This window comes from Myotis nattereri, assembly GCF_964212035.1.
Source record: "Myotis nattereri genome assembly, chromosome: 10".
NCBI classification, from domain to species: domain Eukaryota; kingdom Metazoa; phylum Chordata; class Mammalia; order Chiroptera; family Vespertilionidae; genus Myotis; species Myotis nattereri.
Genome location: NC_138085.1, coordinates 48,876,121 through 48,894,694, shown reverse-complemented (window position 1 = coordinate 48,894,694; position 18,574 = coordinate 48,876,121). Strand labels below are relative to the sequence as shown.

The 18,574-nt window shown below is 36.8% G+C and overlaps 1 protein-coding gene across 1 annotated transcript in view; it reads right to left on the bottom strand.

The window, feature by feature from the left end:
* XPO1 (exportin 1) overlaps positions 1 to 18,574 on the bottom strand; it is a 52,995-nt gene that overhangs the window by 2,274 nt on the left and 32,147 nt on the right. Inside the window, exons 5-23 of the mRNA XM_081100605.1 lie at positions 17,686 to 17,747; positions 17,426 to 17,470; positions 15,799 to 15,980; positions 14,554 to 14,602; positions 14,353 to 14,472; positions 11,377 to 11,505; positions 10,154 to 10,312; positions 7,206 to 7,403; positions 6,639 to 6,777; positions 6,266 to 6,447; positions 6,027 to 6,183; positions 5,766 to 5,929; positions 5,359 to 5,493; positions 4,830 to 5,013; positions 4,443 to 4,549; positions 2,886 to 3,080; positions 1,267 to 1,435; positions 273 to 407; positions 34 to 193 (exon numbers count right to left, since the gene is read on the bottom strand). Of these exons, the coding sequence (XP_080956731.1) occupies positions 34 to 193; positions 273 to 407; positions 1,267 to 1,435; positions 2,886 to 3,080; positions 4,443 to 4,549; positions 4,830 to 5,013; positions 5,359 to 5,493; positions 5,766 to 5,929; positions 6,027 to 6,183; positions 6,266 to 6,447; positions 6,639 to 6,777; positions 7,206 to 7,403; positions 10,154 to 10,312; positions 11,377 to 11,505; positions 14,353 to 14,472; positions 14,554 to 14,602; positions 15,799 to 15,980; positions 17,426 to 17,470; positions 17,686 to 17,747 (2,671 nt within the window). The remainder of the gene's footprint in view (positions 1 to 33; positions 194 to 272; positions 408 to 1,266; positions 1,436 to 2,885; positions 3,081 to 4,442; positions 4,550 to 4,829; positions 5,014 to 5,358; positions 5,494 to 5,765; positions 5,930 to 6,026; positions 6,184 to 6,265; positions 6,448 to 6,638; positions 6,778 to 7,205; positions 7,404 to 10,153; positions 10,313 to 11,376; positions 11,506 to 14,352; positions 14,473 to 14,553; positions 14,603 to 15,798; positions 15,981 to 17,425; positions 17,471 to 17,685; positions 17,748 to 18,574) is intronic.

Below are 18,574 nucleotides of genomic sequence, written 5' to 3'. Positions count from 1 at the left end.
AAAAAAAAATAAAAAAAATATATATTTTTTTACTCTTGCAGATGAGGGAATGCAGACTTAAGGAGATTAGCCACATATTCCTGAATAAACATTTGGTTGTTAACTGGATTCCCAGGATTTAATGGTGTACTTATTTTTCCTTCTTCAACCAAATTGAACATATATGCAAGTATTGACGCATGCATCGTCAAACCTGTTGATGAAAAGATTATTATTAGCTCTAAGATTTAACAACTGGAACATTTAACATTTTTATAGCTTTAAATCCTTACCGGCAGTATGTGAGGTGTCTGTCACAACAGAAAAGATATGTTGAAGAATATCACAAAAATAAGTTTGATAAAAACTCTGAGCTGCAGCTTCTTCTTGTGCAACATTTTGCAAAAGTGTAAAAAGGATCTGTAAGCCTAAAATACATAGAACAGCAAATTACAGACTGGTAACACTCACACGATAGTATTTTACCAATAAACTATTCTGATTCAAAGCCCATTCTCCCTCTTTTTAGCTAATTATTTGCCTAAATTATCTTGAATCAGTAATAGAGTTCTCTTAGAATCAATGTCTGCTTTCTGATAAACTGTAAATAATAGCCATTACCACCTTACCACTATGTCTTAAGAATCAATTTTCTCTACATCCACACCAAAAACAGCACAAATAGATATTCCTATTACATAAACCAATTACTATTTAAATACACAACAAATAAAAAATCCTCCTGCTAGAGATGTTCTTTAGATTTATCCTCAGTAAATTATTAGTGCCACAGTGGAAAAGCATATGGAGAAAAGGAAGCAGTAATAAAGATATGGAGCACGGCCTGCATGGCTCAGTAGTTTAATATCGACCTATGAATCAGGAGGTCTCGGTTGGATTCCCAGTTAGGGCACATACTCAGGTTGCAGGCTTGATCCTCCGTATGTGGAGGCAGCTGACCAATTATACTCTCTGATCATTGATGTTTCTCTCTCTCTTTCTTTCTCTCTCCCCCCCCCCCTCCCTCCCTCCCTGAAGTCAATTAAAAAAAAAAAAAAAGATATCAGTAAGTGATGTTTCCCTACTTTTAATTTTATGCCCATCTCCCATAACTAATTCTGCCTATGTACTATGTACAAAACAGATAACTAAGTTGCTTTTAGGGCTTACACAGACAAAACTTGACAAGTGAAGTGGTACCTACCTGTCTACAACTATATACCTATCTCTAGGTGTCTATAGAATTTGTAAATTGGCAGGCAAAGAAGTAAATTTCTATGCATTTACCTGTATCTGCAACATTCCTCATAGTATGTTTGAAAGCCCAAATAATGGAATCTAAAACAAGTTTAAACTGTGCAGGTGGAATAGCCAGAAATGCTGGGAAACAATGAGAATTGACAGCCTGAAGTAGTAAGAAAAAGTTCGTTCTGTGCTCAGGATATTCTTCAAAGTCCTAAAAATGGTAAGAACAAAATAAAAAGCAAGCCCGAATTTAATATACTTGTTAGTGGAACTCATAAGCTGTATGGTATCCTGAAAGGCCAATTCAAAGACAATATAATTCACCTCTCATGGATCATAAAATTACCATGTTAAACAAATGAATTATGAAAATAAGGAGACCTTAGGTCACATTATAAAGCAACTCATCAAAATGCACATAAAAGAACATCATGTGTAACGTGCTATGTAATCATTAGTAACTTGGAGCCTCACAAATCAATACATTAAAATTTTTAATGTCTATAAATGCAGTTTTCAATAAATTCAATCTACTATTTGAATGAATGCAATCTATCAAATGTACTCCTTGCTGTTATTTTATATTAAACTAGAGGCCCGATGCACAAAAATTTGAATAAACAAAATGTGGTAATATATACATACTAGAGGCCAGGTGCACAAAAATTTGTGCACTCGGGGAGAGGGGGCATTCTTCAGCCCAGCCGGTGCCCTCTTGCAGTCTGGGAGCCCTTGGGGGATGACCAACTGCTGGCTTAGGCCTGCTCCCCAGGGGGGTTGGGCCTAAGCTGGCAGTCAGACATCCCTCTGGCAGCCCGGGAGCCCACGGGGGATGTCCACTTGCCAGCGGGGAGCAGGCCTAAGCTGCAGTCGTACATCCTTAGTGCGGATGAGCAGGCTGGAGAGGCTCCCAACACCACCGCTGTACTGGCAGCCTTCAGCCTGGCTTGTGGCTGAGCAGAGCTCCCTCTGTGGGACTGCCTGACCACCAGGGGGCAGCTCCTGCATTGAGCATCTGCCCCCTGGTGGTCAGTGTGTGTCATAGTGATCAGTCATTCCCAGTCATTCTGCTGTTAGGGTCAATTTGCATATTACCAGTTTACTATATAGAATAGAGGCCTGGTGCACAGGTGGGGGCCCCGCTGGGGTGCCTGGCCATCCTGGGTGAGGGGCTGATGGTTGTTTGCCAGCTGGCCACAGCCCCTAGCCACCCAAACTCCCAGTGGAGGCTGGCTGGAAGCAGGTATTTGGGATTTATCTTCTATAATTGAAACTTTGTTGCCTTGGGCAGAGGCCACAGCCAGTCAGGGCAGGTGGGAAGCTTGGCTTCCTCCATTGCCAGGTAACCAAGCCTCCTGCTTGCTCCAGCTCCATGGCTGTCAGCCACCATCTTGGTTGGGTTAATTTGCATATAGCCAATCTGATTGGCTGGTGGGCGTTGCTTGGGTGCGTATCGGAGTTGCAGACAATTTGCATGTTCTCTTTTATTAGATTAGATTAAAACAAAAACAAAAACAAAATAAGCATTTCCCTGATCTAGTAAGGTTCAAGAATTTAACCCCAGAACCTATGCTGCACTCAATGGTACCATTTATGCTTTTAATAGTTTAGGATATCTTGCAGAATTTCCCATTTTATAACTGAAATGTAAATCACATTACCTTATTTATCATATTCAATGTGCATTCAAAAACAGCATCAAATATTTGAGGTATTTCAGCTGTTATATGTCCTCCCAACTTGTTGACGATAATAGCCATGGTACTAAGCACTTCTGGTTCTCTAGCAGCTGGGACATTTCTCTGATAATCAATGAGAACTGCATCCAACAAAGGAGGAACAAAATTTTCAGCTACCTGTTTAAACAAAAAACACACTTTTAAGTTTAGAAAAAAACATATATATATGTTTAGATTTTAGAGAGAAGGGAGTGAAGGATAGAAACATAGAGAAACATCAATCAACTGCCTCCTGTACAGTGCCCAAAGGGGAGCAAGGCCGCAGCATGAGCATGTGCTCTAAACAGGAATTGAACCGGTAACCTCCAGGTCCTATGGGATGACGCTTAAACAACTGCGCCATACCAGCTGGGAAAAACTTTTAATCTATGCATTTGGTTACTATTATAAAAAGCTAAGTCACTCTTGTCTCTAAGGATGCTATATTATAAACTGGAAATATACTTTGACTAGGTTTTTTGTACACTAAAGCATTTAACTGAAAGAAACCAAAACATCACAATAGGCTGGGAAGGGGCAGATTATAGTGTAGTTCAAATTTATAATTATGAAAGAAACTAAGGCCCAAAACCAAGCGACTGGCTCCAAGCAAAACCAGGATTCTAGGAATACTGTATATGAAGGATGAGGAACCTAGCAGGAAAGAAAAAATCATCCTAACCAAGATTATATCAGTTTCGTCAGTGGATAATATCTATAAAAACCAAAATACTCCCACTCAATGTATTTTTTTAAAAAATATTTTATTGTTTTTTTACAGAGAGGAAGGGAGAGGGATAGAGAGTTAGAAACATCGATCAGCTGCCTCCTGCACACCCTCCACTGGGGATGTGCCCGCAACCAAGGTACATGCCCCTGACCAGAATCGAACCTGGGACCCTTCAGTCCGCAGGCCGACGCTTTATCCACTGAGCCAAACCGGTTTCGGCAATAAGACAGAAATTTTTGTAATGTTCCAAGGATCAAGAGAATGAAAAGGTGTAACAAAAACAAAAATTATTCACATTTTTCCAAGTTGAGGTATATGGAGCTCATTTAGTTTCTGAAAATCATACGCCTTTGTGGAAATGATTTAGAATAAAAGCAGTAAGAGTAAATGAGATTTTCAAACCTTCAGCTGGTAAAGTACTTTTACTGAGGAGGCAAACTAATGAAAGCTTTGTAAATTGCTTTGAATATCACGATGAACACAAAGATTTCATCTGAACTCTATATATCTATCCATGGAAAAATTAAAATTACCCAATCTATTCCTCTCAGCTATGTTATTACATATCACCATCATCTAAACATCTTTGCAAGACGGTTTAAAACTTAGTATTTTTAAGTAGTCAAAGACTGTAATAAATAGAATGCTATACAATAATCCCAAATGTAGACATCTAAATTACCTTTAAATTAGAAAAATACATACAGAGATAAAGCTTAAACCAGAGAATGCAGCATCAACTTAAAAAACAAAAAACACATCTCACTTACCATCTGTGGATCATTGGACCGGCTCACCCAACCAGATATTAACTTTAAAGTTTCCCTTTTTACTGTTCGCATACTTCTAATCAACGGTTGCTTTGTAACCATTTCACCTAAAAAATACAACCAAGTGGAATCCAACTTGACAAATAAAATTCTATATTGGTAATTACAGGTACTTTTAATACTATTTACCTCTAAAGATATATTTAATGGGGGGGAAAAAAGACTAATTTTATAAGGGAAGGGGCATGCAACTAGTTAAAAAATTATCTAGGGTTATCTGGAGGGAGGCTTATTTAAAATCTGTAAGAACTACTGAATGCCTACACTAAGGCAGAGAACGTAGAATTGATGTTGTACAACATTCCATAAGAATTCAAAATCACTCACCATTAGCTTGGATAGCTGCAGAAATATTTTCACTGAGGCACTTGTATACATTAAGCATATCCAAGTAAATTCTCCCAAGCTGAATTACAAAGGGGTGTCCAACAGCTTTGCAGGCTCTCACATTTGTTTTCAATATGCTACCAAGCTGCTTAACTGTTTCAGGATCTTTAAGTATATCCACATTCTGTGAAAGACAAAAACATCCATTTATCACATGAGAATTATCCTTGTAATTATTAAAGCAAAAACCACTACCAACATTATTCCAAATTTATAATCACATTTATAATCCATAATGGTATAAAAACACAGAAGTCTATTACTAATACCAACAACCAACATTAGAGTGAAATATTCCCAATGTACCAGCAAAACAAAATAAAAATACTTATTTCGTTAATGCACAAAAACACACACAAAAGTAGTTATGAATCAGGTATGCATGTCAAAGGCACTGAGTTCACTGCTCCTAAAAATAACACACCTCTTAAATTCCACCATAACTTTTGTAAAAAGTAATATAACTTACTTTGGTTGCCTGCTGGATTATGCTATCCCAAACTTGATTAGGAAGCAGCATGTATTTTTCTATCAAATGTTCTTGTACTGTTTGGTCTGTTTGTGCACCAATCATGTACCCCACAGCTTCATAAAATGTATGGACCTATGTTGAAAGGCAGACATTTTACTTTTATGTATCATAATAAGGAAAACCATACACAAACAATTCAAGTCTATACTGAAACTAATTTCATTGAAGTGTCAGAAATAAATTAGACAGAAAAACAGTCTGACAAACTCTGGTTGAACTCTTCCTTCACTATAAAAACTTAACCAGAGATACTTGGAACTGAATCTAATAGTGACATTCTTTCTATTCCCATCGGACTAAAACAGTGGTTACTTTCTAAGAAAATAGGCTAAGATCTCCCATACCTGTTGAGGTTGAAGATCACAAATTATAGTGTTAATATTGTTCAAAATCTCATCAATAAACGGCATTACTTCTCCAACCTGAACCTGAACAAAATGCCTGCGGCACTTCTGAGCTATTTTAATGAAAGTATCACAAGCCATGTCTTGGACTCCATCATGGGTCTCTAATGAAACAAAAACATTTATTTAAAAAAATTTCAAAAATAATTTTTAAACAATAACAAACAACTAAATAAAATATAGTAAATAAAAAGGATTTACCATGCATGAATTCAAACAGCTTGTTAACAACAGTCTTTAAAAATTTCCAGTGAGCTCTTAAAAATCTTGGATATTGACCTACTATGTACATGATATTTGATGCAATTATAGCTTTATTATCTTTGCCTCTTTTCTGTTCACATAATCCTAATAGATCCTGTAAAATAAGACAGATTTCAGTAATTTATAATTAAGCATAATTATTTAATGATTCCAGTCTATACATAACACGTGCATACCTTTATAACAGTAACAAGAAATCGTTTTTCATCCTCTTCATGCATTGCTCCACTAATGGAGCCTATTGCCCAACACAATGTATTTAAATTTTTCCATGACCATTCTGTACCATTCACTTGATTGTGAAGCTTTTCAGTCATTATTCTTTCTGTATCTACATAATCCAGATGAGTAAGATAAACTACAAAGGAAAAAAAGTTACAGATGTTTCAGATGCAAAATTTAATGAGCAAAAACTTACTAAGGGAAGAGCAGCACATTAATAAAATGACTATTAACAGATTCAGAAACTAAGCGGATCACATTTCCTACAATATTTCCATTCGAGAATAGAATCACAAAGACTTAAATTAATAGTATTTATTAACTTACCTAATGTTTCTCTCATATTCTTATACAAATTTATGGAATCTGTATCCTTCATGAATTCCCTTACAACTTCACCCTGATCATTTTCTACAACCAATACTTCCTCTGGTTTAGCCATACGACTAACCATCAATAAACGAACCTATTCAACAACAAGAAAAATCTGTTAATCTCAGAAATCAGCCACATCAAATATAGATTAAAAAATTAGATTATATGCACCTTAAGGTACCAAACTGCCCTGACAATATAAAAAAATGAACATATTTAAAATGTAATTCTATTAACAGTGGTTCTCAAACTTTAACATGAATAAAAACCATCTATTAAATATCCAGTGCTTCATCCAGACACTGAAAGGGGGTAGCCTCTTAACTTTCTAACAAACTCACAGATGTGCTTATAACAATCTCTTGCATGTACTGGTTTTCAACATGCATGGGGAAGTTGGCCTCTTTTTGTAGCCCATTTGTTTGGATAGATTAGTAAAAAAACAAAAGCCAGTGCTTGCATTTAGCTCTAAAAATCACAGGAAGCCACAAGAGCATCAACCACCCACTTTACTGTTACCTTGGATAACACGGGCAAATACAACTGCCTCCTGGGAGGAACATCAAAATGCTGACTTCCAGAAAGTAAAGGAGAGGCCAACGTAGAGAATGGGCTCTCTCTATAGAGTTCAGCTGCCAAATGATTCCAGTACTCAAGACAAATCTTAAAGATTTCTGTTTCTTCCACTTCTGATACCAACAACATATAATGAAGGGCCTACAAAGAAGACCAAAATTGTTAAAATAACTCTTAGACATTAATTGCTTTGCACTCATTGTGTTATTCAGAAATAAAAGTTCCTGTTTTAAGTTTCACAACTCTGATATTTCATTATTCATGTACCATACTAAAAATTCTTTAGGAGCAAATTCTATTTTTTTTTTAAATATATATTTTATTGGTTTTTTACAGAGAGGAAGTGAGAGGGATAGAGAGTTAGAAACATCGATGAGAGAGAGAGAGAGAGAGAGACATCGATCAGCTGCCTCTTGCACACCTCCCACTGGGGATGTACCCACAACCAAGGTACATGCCCCCGACCGGAATCGAACCAGGGACCCTTCAGTCCGCAGGCCGACACTCTATCCACTGAGGCAAACCGGTCAGGGCAAATTCTGTTTTCTTTATACATGTCTTGGAACACTTATGTAGTAATTAGTTGGTATAAATAAGCAAAAAGAAACAATCCAAATATCCATCAATTGATGAATGAACACACAAAATTTGATATAGCCATACAAGAAAATATTACTCAGTCATAAAAAAAGGATCAAGTACTGATTCATGATGTAACATGGATGAACCTTGAAAACCCAACTACAGAAGACCATATGATTCCATTTGTATGAAAGATTTAGAGAAACTAATTCCAGAAACAGAGAGCAAATCAGTGGCTGTGAAGGAATGGGGGAGAAAAAAGAATGAGGTAACTTTCAATGGGTATATCACTGGTATGTGGGTAAAAATCTTTTGAAAAAGAGATGATTGAGCCAAAACCGGTTTGGCTCAGTGGATAGAGCGTTGGCCTGCGGACTGAAAGGTCCAGGGTTCGATTCTGGTCAAGGGCATGTACCTGGGTTGCGGGCACATCCCCAATAGGAGATGTGCAGGAGGCAGCTGATCGATGTTTCTCTCTCATCGATGTTTCTAACTCTCTCTATCTCTCTCCCTTCCTCTCTGTAAAAAAATCAATAAAATATATTTAAAAAAAAAAAAGAAAAAAAAAAGAAAAAGAGATGGTTGAAAACACTGAATGTACTAAATGGCACTGAATTATACACTTTACACTGGATAGTTTTATTTTATGTGGAGTACAAATCAATTTTTTTAAAAACATGTTTTTAAAATTTATTTTATTTTTTAAAATATTTTATTGATTTTTTAGAGAGGAAGGGAGAGGGATAGAGAATTAGAAACATCGATGAGAGAGAAACATCGATCAACTGCCTCCTGCACACTCCCCACTGGGGATATGCCCGCAACCAAAGTACATGCCCTTGACCGGAATCGAACCTGGGACCCTTCAGTCCGCAGGCCAACGCTCTATCCCAGCTGTGGGCAAACTACGGCCCGCTTGAAATGAATAAAACTAAAAAAAAAAAAAAAAAGACTGTACCCTTTTATGTAATGTTGTTTACTTTGAATCTATATTAGTTCACACAAACACTCCATTCATGCTTTTGTTCCAGCCCTCCGGTCCAGTTTAAGAACCCATTGTGGCCCTTGAGTCAAAAAGTTTGCCCACCCCTGCTCTATCCACTGAGCCAAACCAGTAAGGGCTTTAAAACTAATTTTAAATATATTTTTACTAGAGGCCCAGTGCATGAAATTCATGCACGGGGGTGGGGCAGGAGAAGGAGGGGGTCCTCAGCTCAGCCTGCACCCTCTCCAAGCTGGGACCCCTTGGGGGATGTGCTGGTTTAGGAAACCGACATCCCTCTCACAATCCCGGACGGCCGGCTCCCAAGCACTTGCATGCCTGCCTAATCACCCCTAACCACTTCTGCCTGCCAGCCTGATTAGCCCTTAACCACTCCCCTGCCAGCCTGATTGATGCCTAGCTGCTGCCCTGTCAGCATGGTCTCCCAACTGCTGTCCCCTGCCGGCCATCTTCTGACCACATGGGGGCCGCAATCTTGTGCAAGGGCACAACAGTCAATTTGCATAGTACATCTTTATTATATAGAATTGATTTCAGAGAGTAAGGTAGAGGTAGAGATAGATACAACAATGGTGAGAGAGAATCACTGATTGGCTGCCTTCTGCATGTCCCCTACTGTGGATCAAGCCCACAACCCGGGTATTATGTGTCCTTGACTGGAATCAAACCTAGGACCCTACAGTCTGCAGGCTGAAACTCTTCCACTGAGTCAAACCAGCTAGGGCTTTAAGTTGATTTTAGAGAGAGGAAGGGGGGAGAGAGAGAGACAGAAAAATCAATGATGAGAATTATCAAAAAGCTGCCCCTGGCATGTGGGCCTTCCACCCAACCCCCGCCAGGGGGTGGAGGTGGGGGTGGGGGGTGGGTCGAGCCCATAACCCAGACAGGTTCACTGACCAGTAATAGAACTGCAATTTCCCAGTTCATGGGTCAACAATCAACCACTGAACCACACAAGCCAGGCTACACATCAATTTTTAGGTAAGGTCATTAGACTTCATCTTAGAAATGACACATCTGACCCAACTGCCATGGCTCAGTGGTTGACCATGGACCTAGGAACCTGGAGGACACGGTTTGATTCTCAGTCAGGGCATGTGCACAGGTTGTGGACTTGATCCCCAGTGTGGGACATGGAGGAGGCAGCCAATCAGTGATTCTCATCTTTGATGTTTCTATCCATTTCTCCTCCAATCCTCTCTGAAATATATCTATCTATCTATCTTGACACATCTGTACACCCTTTAGGAAGTTGTTATTATCATGTAAAAAAAGTTTCAGAAGCCAAAGGCTCCACAAAGCCTACCTCCATGAGTGTTTCCCTGAGATTTAGTCTTTTTTCTATAAGTTGACCATGTTCCTTAAGAAACGTGCAGAGAAACAAACTGAGATTTTGAATGAAGTTCTGTTCATCATCTTTTCCATTTGAGTATGCAAGTCGAATATTGGTATTTAAAGGAAGCATCTGCAGGTTTAAATAGAGACTATTAGCCTGCATTTTAAAACCAATGAAAAAAGACAGTACACATTTAAGCCCAATGATTCCATTACCCTTTTACCAATACTAAAGTAGTCAAACATCTTATTCTCCTTGGTCAGTTATAACTGTTTTTGTATCTTTGTGTCCTAGCTTTGGACACATTAAAAAAAAAATCCTTTATTGTTTGAAGTATTACGTATGTTCCCTTTTACTCCCTCCAGCCTGCCCCGCCCCCTACCCTAGACCTTGACAACTCTATTGTGTATGTCCATGGGTTATGCATATATAAATACAAGATCTTTGATTGATTACCTCCCACCCACCGTCGTCCACCTTCCCCCACCTTCCATTTGAGATTCTGCACTCTGTTCCATGCTTCCATTATTTCTGGGTACACTCTGTTCATTATTTTACTTTGTTACCTAGATTCTACATATAAGTGAAAACATGACACTTAATTCTCTGACTGACTTATTTCACTTAGCATGATACTCTCCAGGTCCCTCCATGCTGTCTCAAAGGGTAAGATATTCTTTTTTTTTTTTTTTTACTGCTGCATAGTATTCCATGGTATAAATGTACCACAGCCTCTTAATCCATTCATCTACTGATGGGCACTTGGGCTATTTCCAGATCTTAGGTATTTATGCAAGTAGTAAGATTTACTCAGACTATACTCTGAATTCTTTCCTGGATCAAACTTTCCCCACTTTAATCTTATCAGAAATGTAAAAACATTCAATTAATTTATTCACATAACATACAGTAACGTAATATTATGATCAATCTTTTAGATAACTTATATAAACTAGAACTGCACAACCCTTCATTTCAGACGTAAGGTCAGAAGCAGCTGACATTAATCCCCAGATCTGTAAGCATTTAATGAATTTTCAAAATGGCTCATTAAAACAGCTAGTTTACTCATTTTATAGAATAAATATGCAATCATATTATTCTCGGTCTATTATAAATTACTCTGAAATGGTTAAACTCTAATCCACCCTTTTCTAAGGAACATAAATTTACTCAGTTTTTGAGTGTTTTACCTGTTTCAGCTGCATCATTGTCAGTGTAAATAGCGTGACAAATTGTTCCTCATATTGGCTTACACTCACACCAGCAATCTCAGTGAGGCACTTCAGAGAGACATTTCGAAACATTGGAACATTCAGGAACTGTTTTAATACAAAAAAGAAAACAAAATTAAAGGGCCTGAAACATTTTACTTAAAATTAAAATTGGAGGGGAAAAATAAATTATTTTACTAGTACATCAAATATAAACCCTCCCTCCCCAAAAGCAGATAAGCAGGTGACAGATAATTTTGTTTTGCACATGTATTTTAAGAAAATTTCATTAACCGCCTTATTGACAATAAATAACTTAAGAGCAAACTGTGCTTTCTTTTGATGTGTCTGGGACATCCAAAATACACAAATTTGCTTAGTAACCTATCCAAGACCCATTACGTGACTTTTAAGAACATCATATTTTCTGTGTAGTCTAAAAAGAATCCAAGATTTATAACTGTTCAGATTTTAAGAGACGGAAACACACCAATGATTAACGAAGACGTGGGAAAACTAGCTTTTTCATATTCTCTTGCTGAGATGATATAAAGATGGCATGCCATTTGTGGATGGTAATTTGGGAAGCAACAAAAGCCTTAGAAATGGACATTATTATTTACCTGATATTTAACACAAGTTCACACAAAATAAATATTCCCACAGGGCATAAATGTCTTATGTATAAGAATGTAACCTTTAGTACTATTGACAATAGCAAACAGTCTTATACAAATTATCTTTTTTTTTTTTTAAAGCATAAATTCAACTACATTTGCCGGAAGCCAATTCCAGCATGTCAGCAAGGGCGGAATCATCTAGGAATGGCTGATGGCATTTCCCCAAACCTGAAATGGATACATAAATGATTGCTTGCTGCCAGACAGCTAAGAGCATCTTAATCTACATGTTATTGCCTCCTCCTGGCCTTCGCCTGGCCAAACACCTGAACAGCCAGAGGTAATTCCCCATTCTGACAATGGACTGTGTATACCCTTTGATGTGTATATCTACCTTGCCTTAGGACAATTTGTGTTAATAAAAAGCAAGGGGTCCTGAGACAAGGAGAACTTGGTTTCCTTCAGCTAAATCTTCTGACTCCCTATAATGCCTTTCAAAATTATGTTTCATCTCTGGACTCTGATTTAATTTACGCACAGCCCCTTCTCCAGTTATCTGAACCCTTCTTGATGCTGGATCAAGAACCACTGGCATTAATATTAAAATAATAAAACTGTTCCCCAAAAGAAATCAACAGAGTGAAAACAGAAACAAAATCTGGAGGAAGACACTCACTACACATATGGCGGATTCAGGGTTTCTATCTCCCTCCCCCACTACCTTCCATTAATTGGTTCAGAAGACAAATAAAAATACTATAATTATTTACATACTAACAAATATTACATATTCCAATCTGCGCATTAAAAACTTCAGTTACTCTCATTTAAACACATACACCAACACATACGCACCTTTAAATCAATAAAAGATAAAAAACCTAACATAAAATGGACAAATATGAACAGCTTTAAACAGAATGCATCTAGGTGGTAAATATTTGAAAATATGCTCAAATATTCATTAGTTACTAGAGAAATAGGAGTTCCTGTTTTATTCCCGCCAGATTGGTGAAAATTTTTAAAATCTGACAATAGCAAGTGTTGGTGAGAATTTGTAGTAATGGTAACTTTCTTTTTCAACCTCTTTTCTTTTCTTTCTTTCTTTCTAAACAAACTGTCTAGTAATAAAATATCTCCAGCCTTAGCCCGTTTGCTCAGTGGATAGTGTCATCCTGCAGACTAAAAGGTCTAAGTTCAATTCGGGTCAACGGCATATGCCAGGGCTGCGGGCTCAAACCCCAATAGGGGGCGTGCAGGAGGCAGCCAATCAATGATTCTTTCTCATCACTAATGTTTCTATCTCCCTCCCCCACTCAGTTCCTCTCTGAAATCAATAAAAGTATCTTTTAAAAAATCTCCAACATTATAAATTCATTTATCAGATTATGACCTTCTCAAACCCTGAACTACAAAGCCCAAAATGTAAATTATAATTGCCTCCTTTTATAAAGTCACAATTAGGCAAAATTTATTCATTACATCTGTTCAAAAAAGATTTGAAAATAAAACCACTTGGAAACTGGTTATGTCTGGATAAACAAGTATAAGACTTCATCTAGGCATTACATGTTGCTTTTATTTTTTTTATTTAATGTATTTTATTGATTTTTTAAGGAGAGGAAGAGAGAGGGATAGAGAGTTAGAAACATCAATCAGCTGCCTCTTGCACACCCCCTACTGGGGATATGCCTGCAACCAAGGTACATGCTCTTGACCGGAATTGAACCTGGGACCCTCAGTCTGCAGGCCAACGCTCTAGCCACTGAGCCAAACCGGTTAGAGCTATATTTTTATTGATTTCAGAGAGGAATGGGGGGGGGGGGGGGGAAATAGAGAGAGAAATATCGATGGGAGAGAATCATTGATTGGCTGTCCCCTGCACTCACAACACTGGGGATTGAGCCCACAACCCAGGCATATGCTCTGACTGAGAATGAACCGTGACCTCCTGGTTCATTGGTCGATGCTCAACCACTATGCCATGGCGGACAGGCTGGTGCTTTAAATTATTAGGAAATAAATATAAATGTTCCATTTTTTAGAAACATTCCTTACCTTACCTCCCTGTAGACTATATAATCACCTAAAATAGAATCAGATCTATTCCTAGTTGTTCACATGGAATTTATGAAATTACATGGTATAAGTGGAACAATCATTTCAAAGAACTACTAGCTGAAACTATGGAAAAGTTCTTCTGAGCAGGTTCCTTATCTCAGAAACAAGGTTGGTTATGGCTATAAATGCAGAATAATTTTCTATATGAAAGAGCATTATAAGATAAGATAATAAATGCAACTATTCAGTGATAAGTGAAATGTATTCACTCTACCTTATAAATTAATGTGCTGATTAACTTGGTCTCAAAAATATATCCCAGTGGAATCCAGTTAAGAAATCTGAGTAACGTTTCCAATGTTGCATGTACAAGTGGAGCATTTTGGGAATTTTCCTGCAATGAAAACAAACCTATAAAATAATTATCTTCTTATATATAATTGTTATTTTAAAAAGTAAAAATGAAAGCACTTACCATCACAAACTGGCACAGCTGAAAGATTTGTGAGAACTCATTGCACATGCTAAAAATAAAAAGTGACTGGTTCAGAAGACAAATAAAAATACTGTATTTACATACTAACAAATATTACATAGTCCAATCTGCGCATTAAAAACTTCAGTTACTCTCATTTAAACACATACACCAACAACTTCATCAAAAGCTACAGTTATTAAACTGTTTCTTGATTTTTTAAATCATTCTTACTGTAAATATTAAGTAGATCAAACAAGTCTTTGATACCCAGTTAGTTAAAAAAAAAACCCAAAATAATAATAAAAAACAACCCTCCAAATTATCCTGGCTGTTGTATCTCATTGGTTGAGTGTCAACTCATGCACCAAGGTCACCTGTTTGATTCCAGGTCAGGGCACATGCCCAGGTTGCTATCTTGATGCCTTGGTGGGGGAGTGCAGGAGGCAGCTGATCAATGTTGCTATTTCTCTCTCTCTTCACCCCTTCTCTCTAAAAAATCTGTAAATACATTAAAAAAACAAACAAAACCCACAACTCTCCAAAATAAGTGAAGCGGCATTATATGCCAAGTTGGTCAAAAGTAGCTTTACAGATATGAGTACATAAAACAGTTTATTCTTCCATGATTTATTAGCTATATATATTTTCCATAAGAACAAATTGTAAAACTACTTTTGTCATATCCTGTATATGCCAAATACACCAAATCAGAGGAAATATTGTAAATTCTGAAGCTAGTTTGACCACATAATGGTATATAAAAGTGATATACTGCTGTGTCTTAATGACTTCAACTAATTTTTAATAACTAAGAAGAAAGAAAATAAAGTCTAGCATGATCCTAGTGTTAACAGTAGGAAACCGACAAGATGCAGGACTAGTAAAAATTCAGCTGGCATTTGGACACAAGTAATTTTCCTTGGAAGCCATAATTAAGTAGTCACTATATAAAACATATCCCAAAGGGAATTCTCAACCTACAATCCTTTCCCATGTGACGTATGACGTTCTTTTGCTGTGACAATGAAGTATAAAATCTTATCTTTAACACCATATGTACTTTTTAAGCCTCCATGTTTAGAATATTAGGCTCACTGTAAAACTATTTAAATTTGCACTAAAAAAAAAACAAAAGTAATTTATCATTTTAACAACCATAATCCTTTAAAAACTTACAGCCTGCCTCCAAATTCCTTTCAATAGTTTGAGAAATTACTTGAGCTTCTAAAACACAATACTCACCTGTCTTTTAAATGCTTAGCTTTCACTTGGGTTATCTGTCCACTAGAGAAATCAAATACTTCTTCACTCAAGAGTTTAAGAATCACCATATTATTCTGACAGAGACTCTCACTGGTCCTACTTGCTCCAACAATGTCACTGATAAAAGTTGGCCAGTGTTTTGGCCATTCCTGTTTCAGTATCTAAAATAAGAAAATGTTAATTTCATTTCACTCGTCAATGGCAAAACTTCAAAGGTATTGCGTCATATTAAAAGGAGCAAATATCAAACCACTTTCCATTTTCTACTGCTTTATTAAAAGAGGAAATGTGCCACCATTCACAAAAATACACTGGATAGAAAGTACAACACAGATGAAGCCCTCTGTCTCAAATGCCCTATACAACTACTCTCAGTTATCCCAACTGGTCTAATCTGGCTCTAATGAGTATGCATACAATATCTGCCAGATAGGCATAAGTTTGGACATATAAATTTAATAGAAGAAAGGAGGCATTACAAATGGGGATAGAATAATTTTTTGACCAATAATAGACAGTGTTCGATTTTTAAATCTGTACTGCATACACTGTCCACTAGGGATATTTCTGAACCAGATATTCTGTAACAGCACCTGTGAATTAAGAGGTTAGTAAACTATCTTCTTTGTACTCCTTCCTCTCCCCATCCAGAAATAGGTTACCAACAAAAAGGCTTTAGTATAAAAGCCAATATAACTCAGTGAAAATGCAAATGTTTTAAAAATCATTTAAGTTCCCAAAACTATTAGAGAAAATTTTCTTTTTTTCTTACACACCCAATCTCAGGAAAAAAAAATTTTTTTTAATATATTTTATTGATTTTTTTACAGAGAGGAAAGGAGAGGGATAGAGAGTTAGAAACATAGATGAGAGAGAAGCATCTATCAGCTGCCTCCTGCATGCCCCCTACTGAGGATGGCCCGCAACCAAGGCACATGCCCTCGACCTTAATCGAATCTGGGATCCTTCAGTCCCCAGGCTGACTGACGCTCTATCCAGTGAGCCAAACCGGCCAGGGCAGGAAAATTTTTTTTTACATTAAAAACAGGTAAGTTAAAATTTCTAAAGTTAGATTATACAGGAAGTTTGAAAAACTGTCGTAAAGGAATGCTATAATAAAAATTAAAACTGACAGATAACATGGAAACACGCACAGTACCAAGCATAAACGAGAAAATTTTAATCGAGTCCAATCCATATTGGAGCCATAGAGTGATGGGTTTTCAGTCTTACAATTTCAAATGCTACATAGTAGGTTAACTATTATAGTAATTATAAAGACTACTATCACCCTAGCCAGTTTGATTGAAGGGTCCCAGGTTCAATTTTGGTCAAGTGCATATGCCCGGGTTGCCAGGCTCGGTCCCAGTAGGGGGAGAGCAGGAGGAGGCTCATCAATGATTCTCTCTCATCATTGATGTTTCTACCTCTCTCCCTTTCCTTTCCTCTCTGAAATCAATAAAAATATATTTTTAAAAAATATTGCTATCACTACTTCTGCAAGATGTTAGTTTAGTTATTCAATAAAGTGGGTTCAAATATTTTGTTCAAGTAATTAGCCTAACTGAAACATTGAACTCTTCTGAGGAAAACAGTGAAAGCTTACCTGAACAAGAATCATATTCAATTTCCCGATATATACTTTTTCCTTCTAAGAAAAGAGAAACATTTAGTTTAAATGAGAGCCTAAAATAGGTATAGTTAAGAACAAAAGCATAAGAAAACCCTGAGAGAAAAATAACTGCATTATTTATTGAAAATGACTGTGTATATGTTTTTATAGCTCTGTGATAGTAAGGTTTAAGTTGAAGATCCAATATTTGAATGCTTTTACATTTTCACAATAATCTTCAAAAAATCTCTTACCTCTACACAAGTTGGATCAGATGAGGTCTTGATAATAAGGCCAACAACGTATTTTTTTATTCCTATGGAAGAAAAAAAAAATCAACATTTTCATAGCATATCTTCAGGAACAAAAAGTTGGGGGATGAAGAGGGCAGAGCACAGCCTGACAATATGCCTAATCCCATCACCAATGTTGGCTTTTGGGGGAAAATTTAACATACTACTTTATACTATTTAAAAAAAACTGACTTTAGACAGAATGCAAGGGAGAGGGAGAGAAACATTGACTGGAAACCTGGGCATGTGCCCTGACCGGGAATTATGGGCAACCTTTTGGTGCACAGAACAATGCTCAATCCACTGAACCACATTAGCCAGGGCTTTAGTACACTACTTTAAGTTTTTAGGTTTTGTTGTTAACCTTAAAAAATTTAGATTGAACAATTACAAATTAACATCTTCTAAGACAGCGGTCACCAACCCATGGCCCACAGACCACTGATGGTCCGTGAGGTCTGAAAGGTTGGCGACCATTGTTCTAAGATAATCTTTAGATGCTATACCAGTTAAGTATACCGATATAGTAATTTTGAGATAAAAAAATACCGCAAGGGACTAATGTGCTCTTCACTTAAATAAACACACATATCAACTTATTTTTGTGGGTTAAAACTGCAAAAACACTAAAGATGTTACTTTGTGAGCATTATAAAGTTTTAAGTAAAATACTTATAAATCAAGGTCAGATATATTTATCCTTTCCCAATTTATTTTAATTATAACATTAAGCTAATTCTGGGAAAGTATTTTTAAAAAAATTTTATTGATTGCTTTTAGAAAGAGAGCATCATCAACTTGTTGTTACACTTATTTATGCATCCATTGCTTGATTCTTTTATGTGCCCTG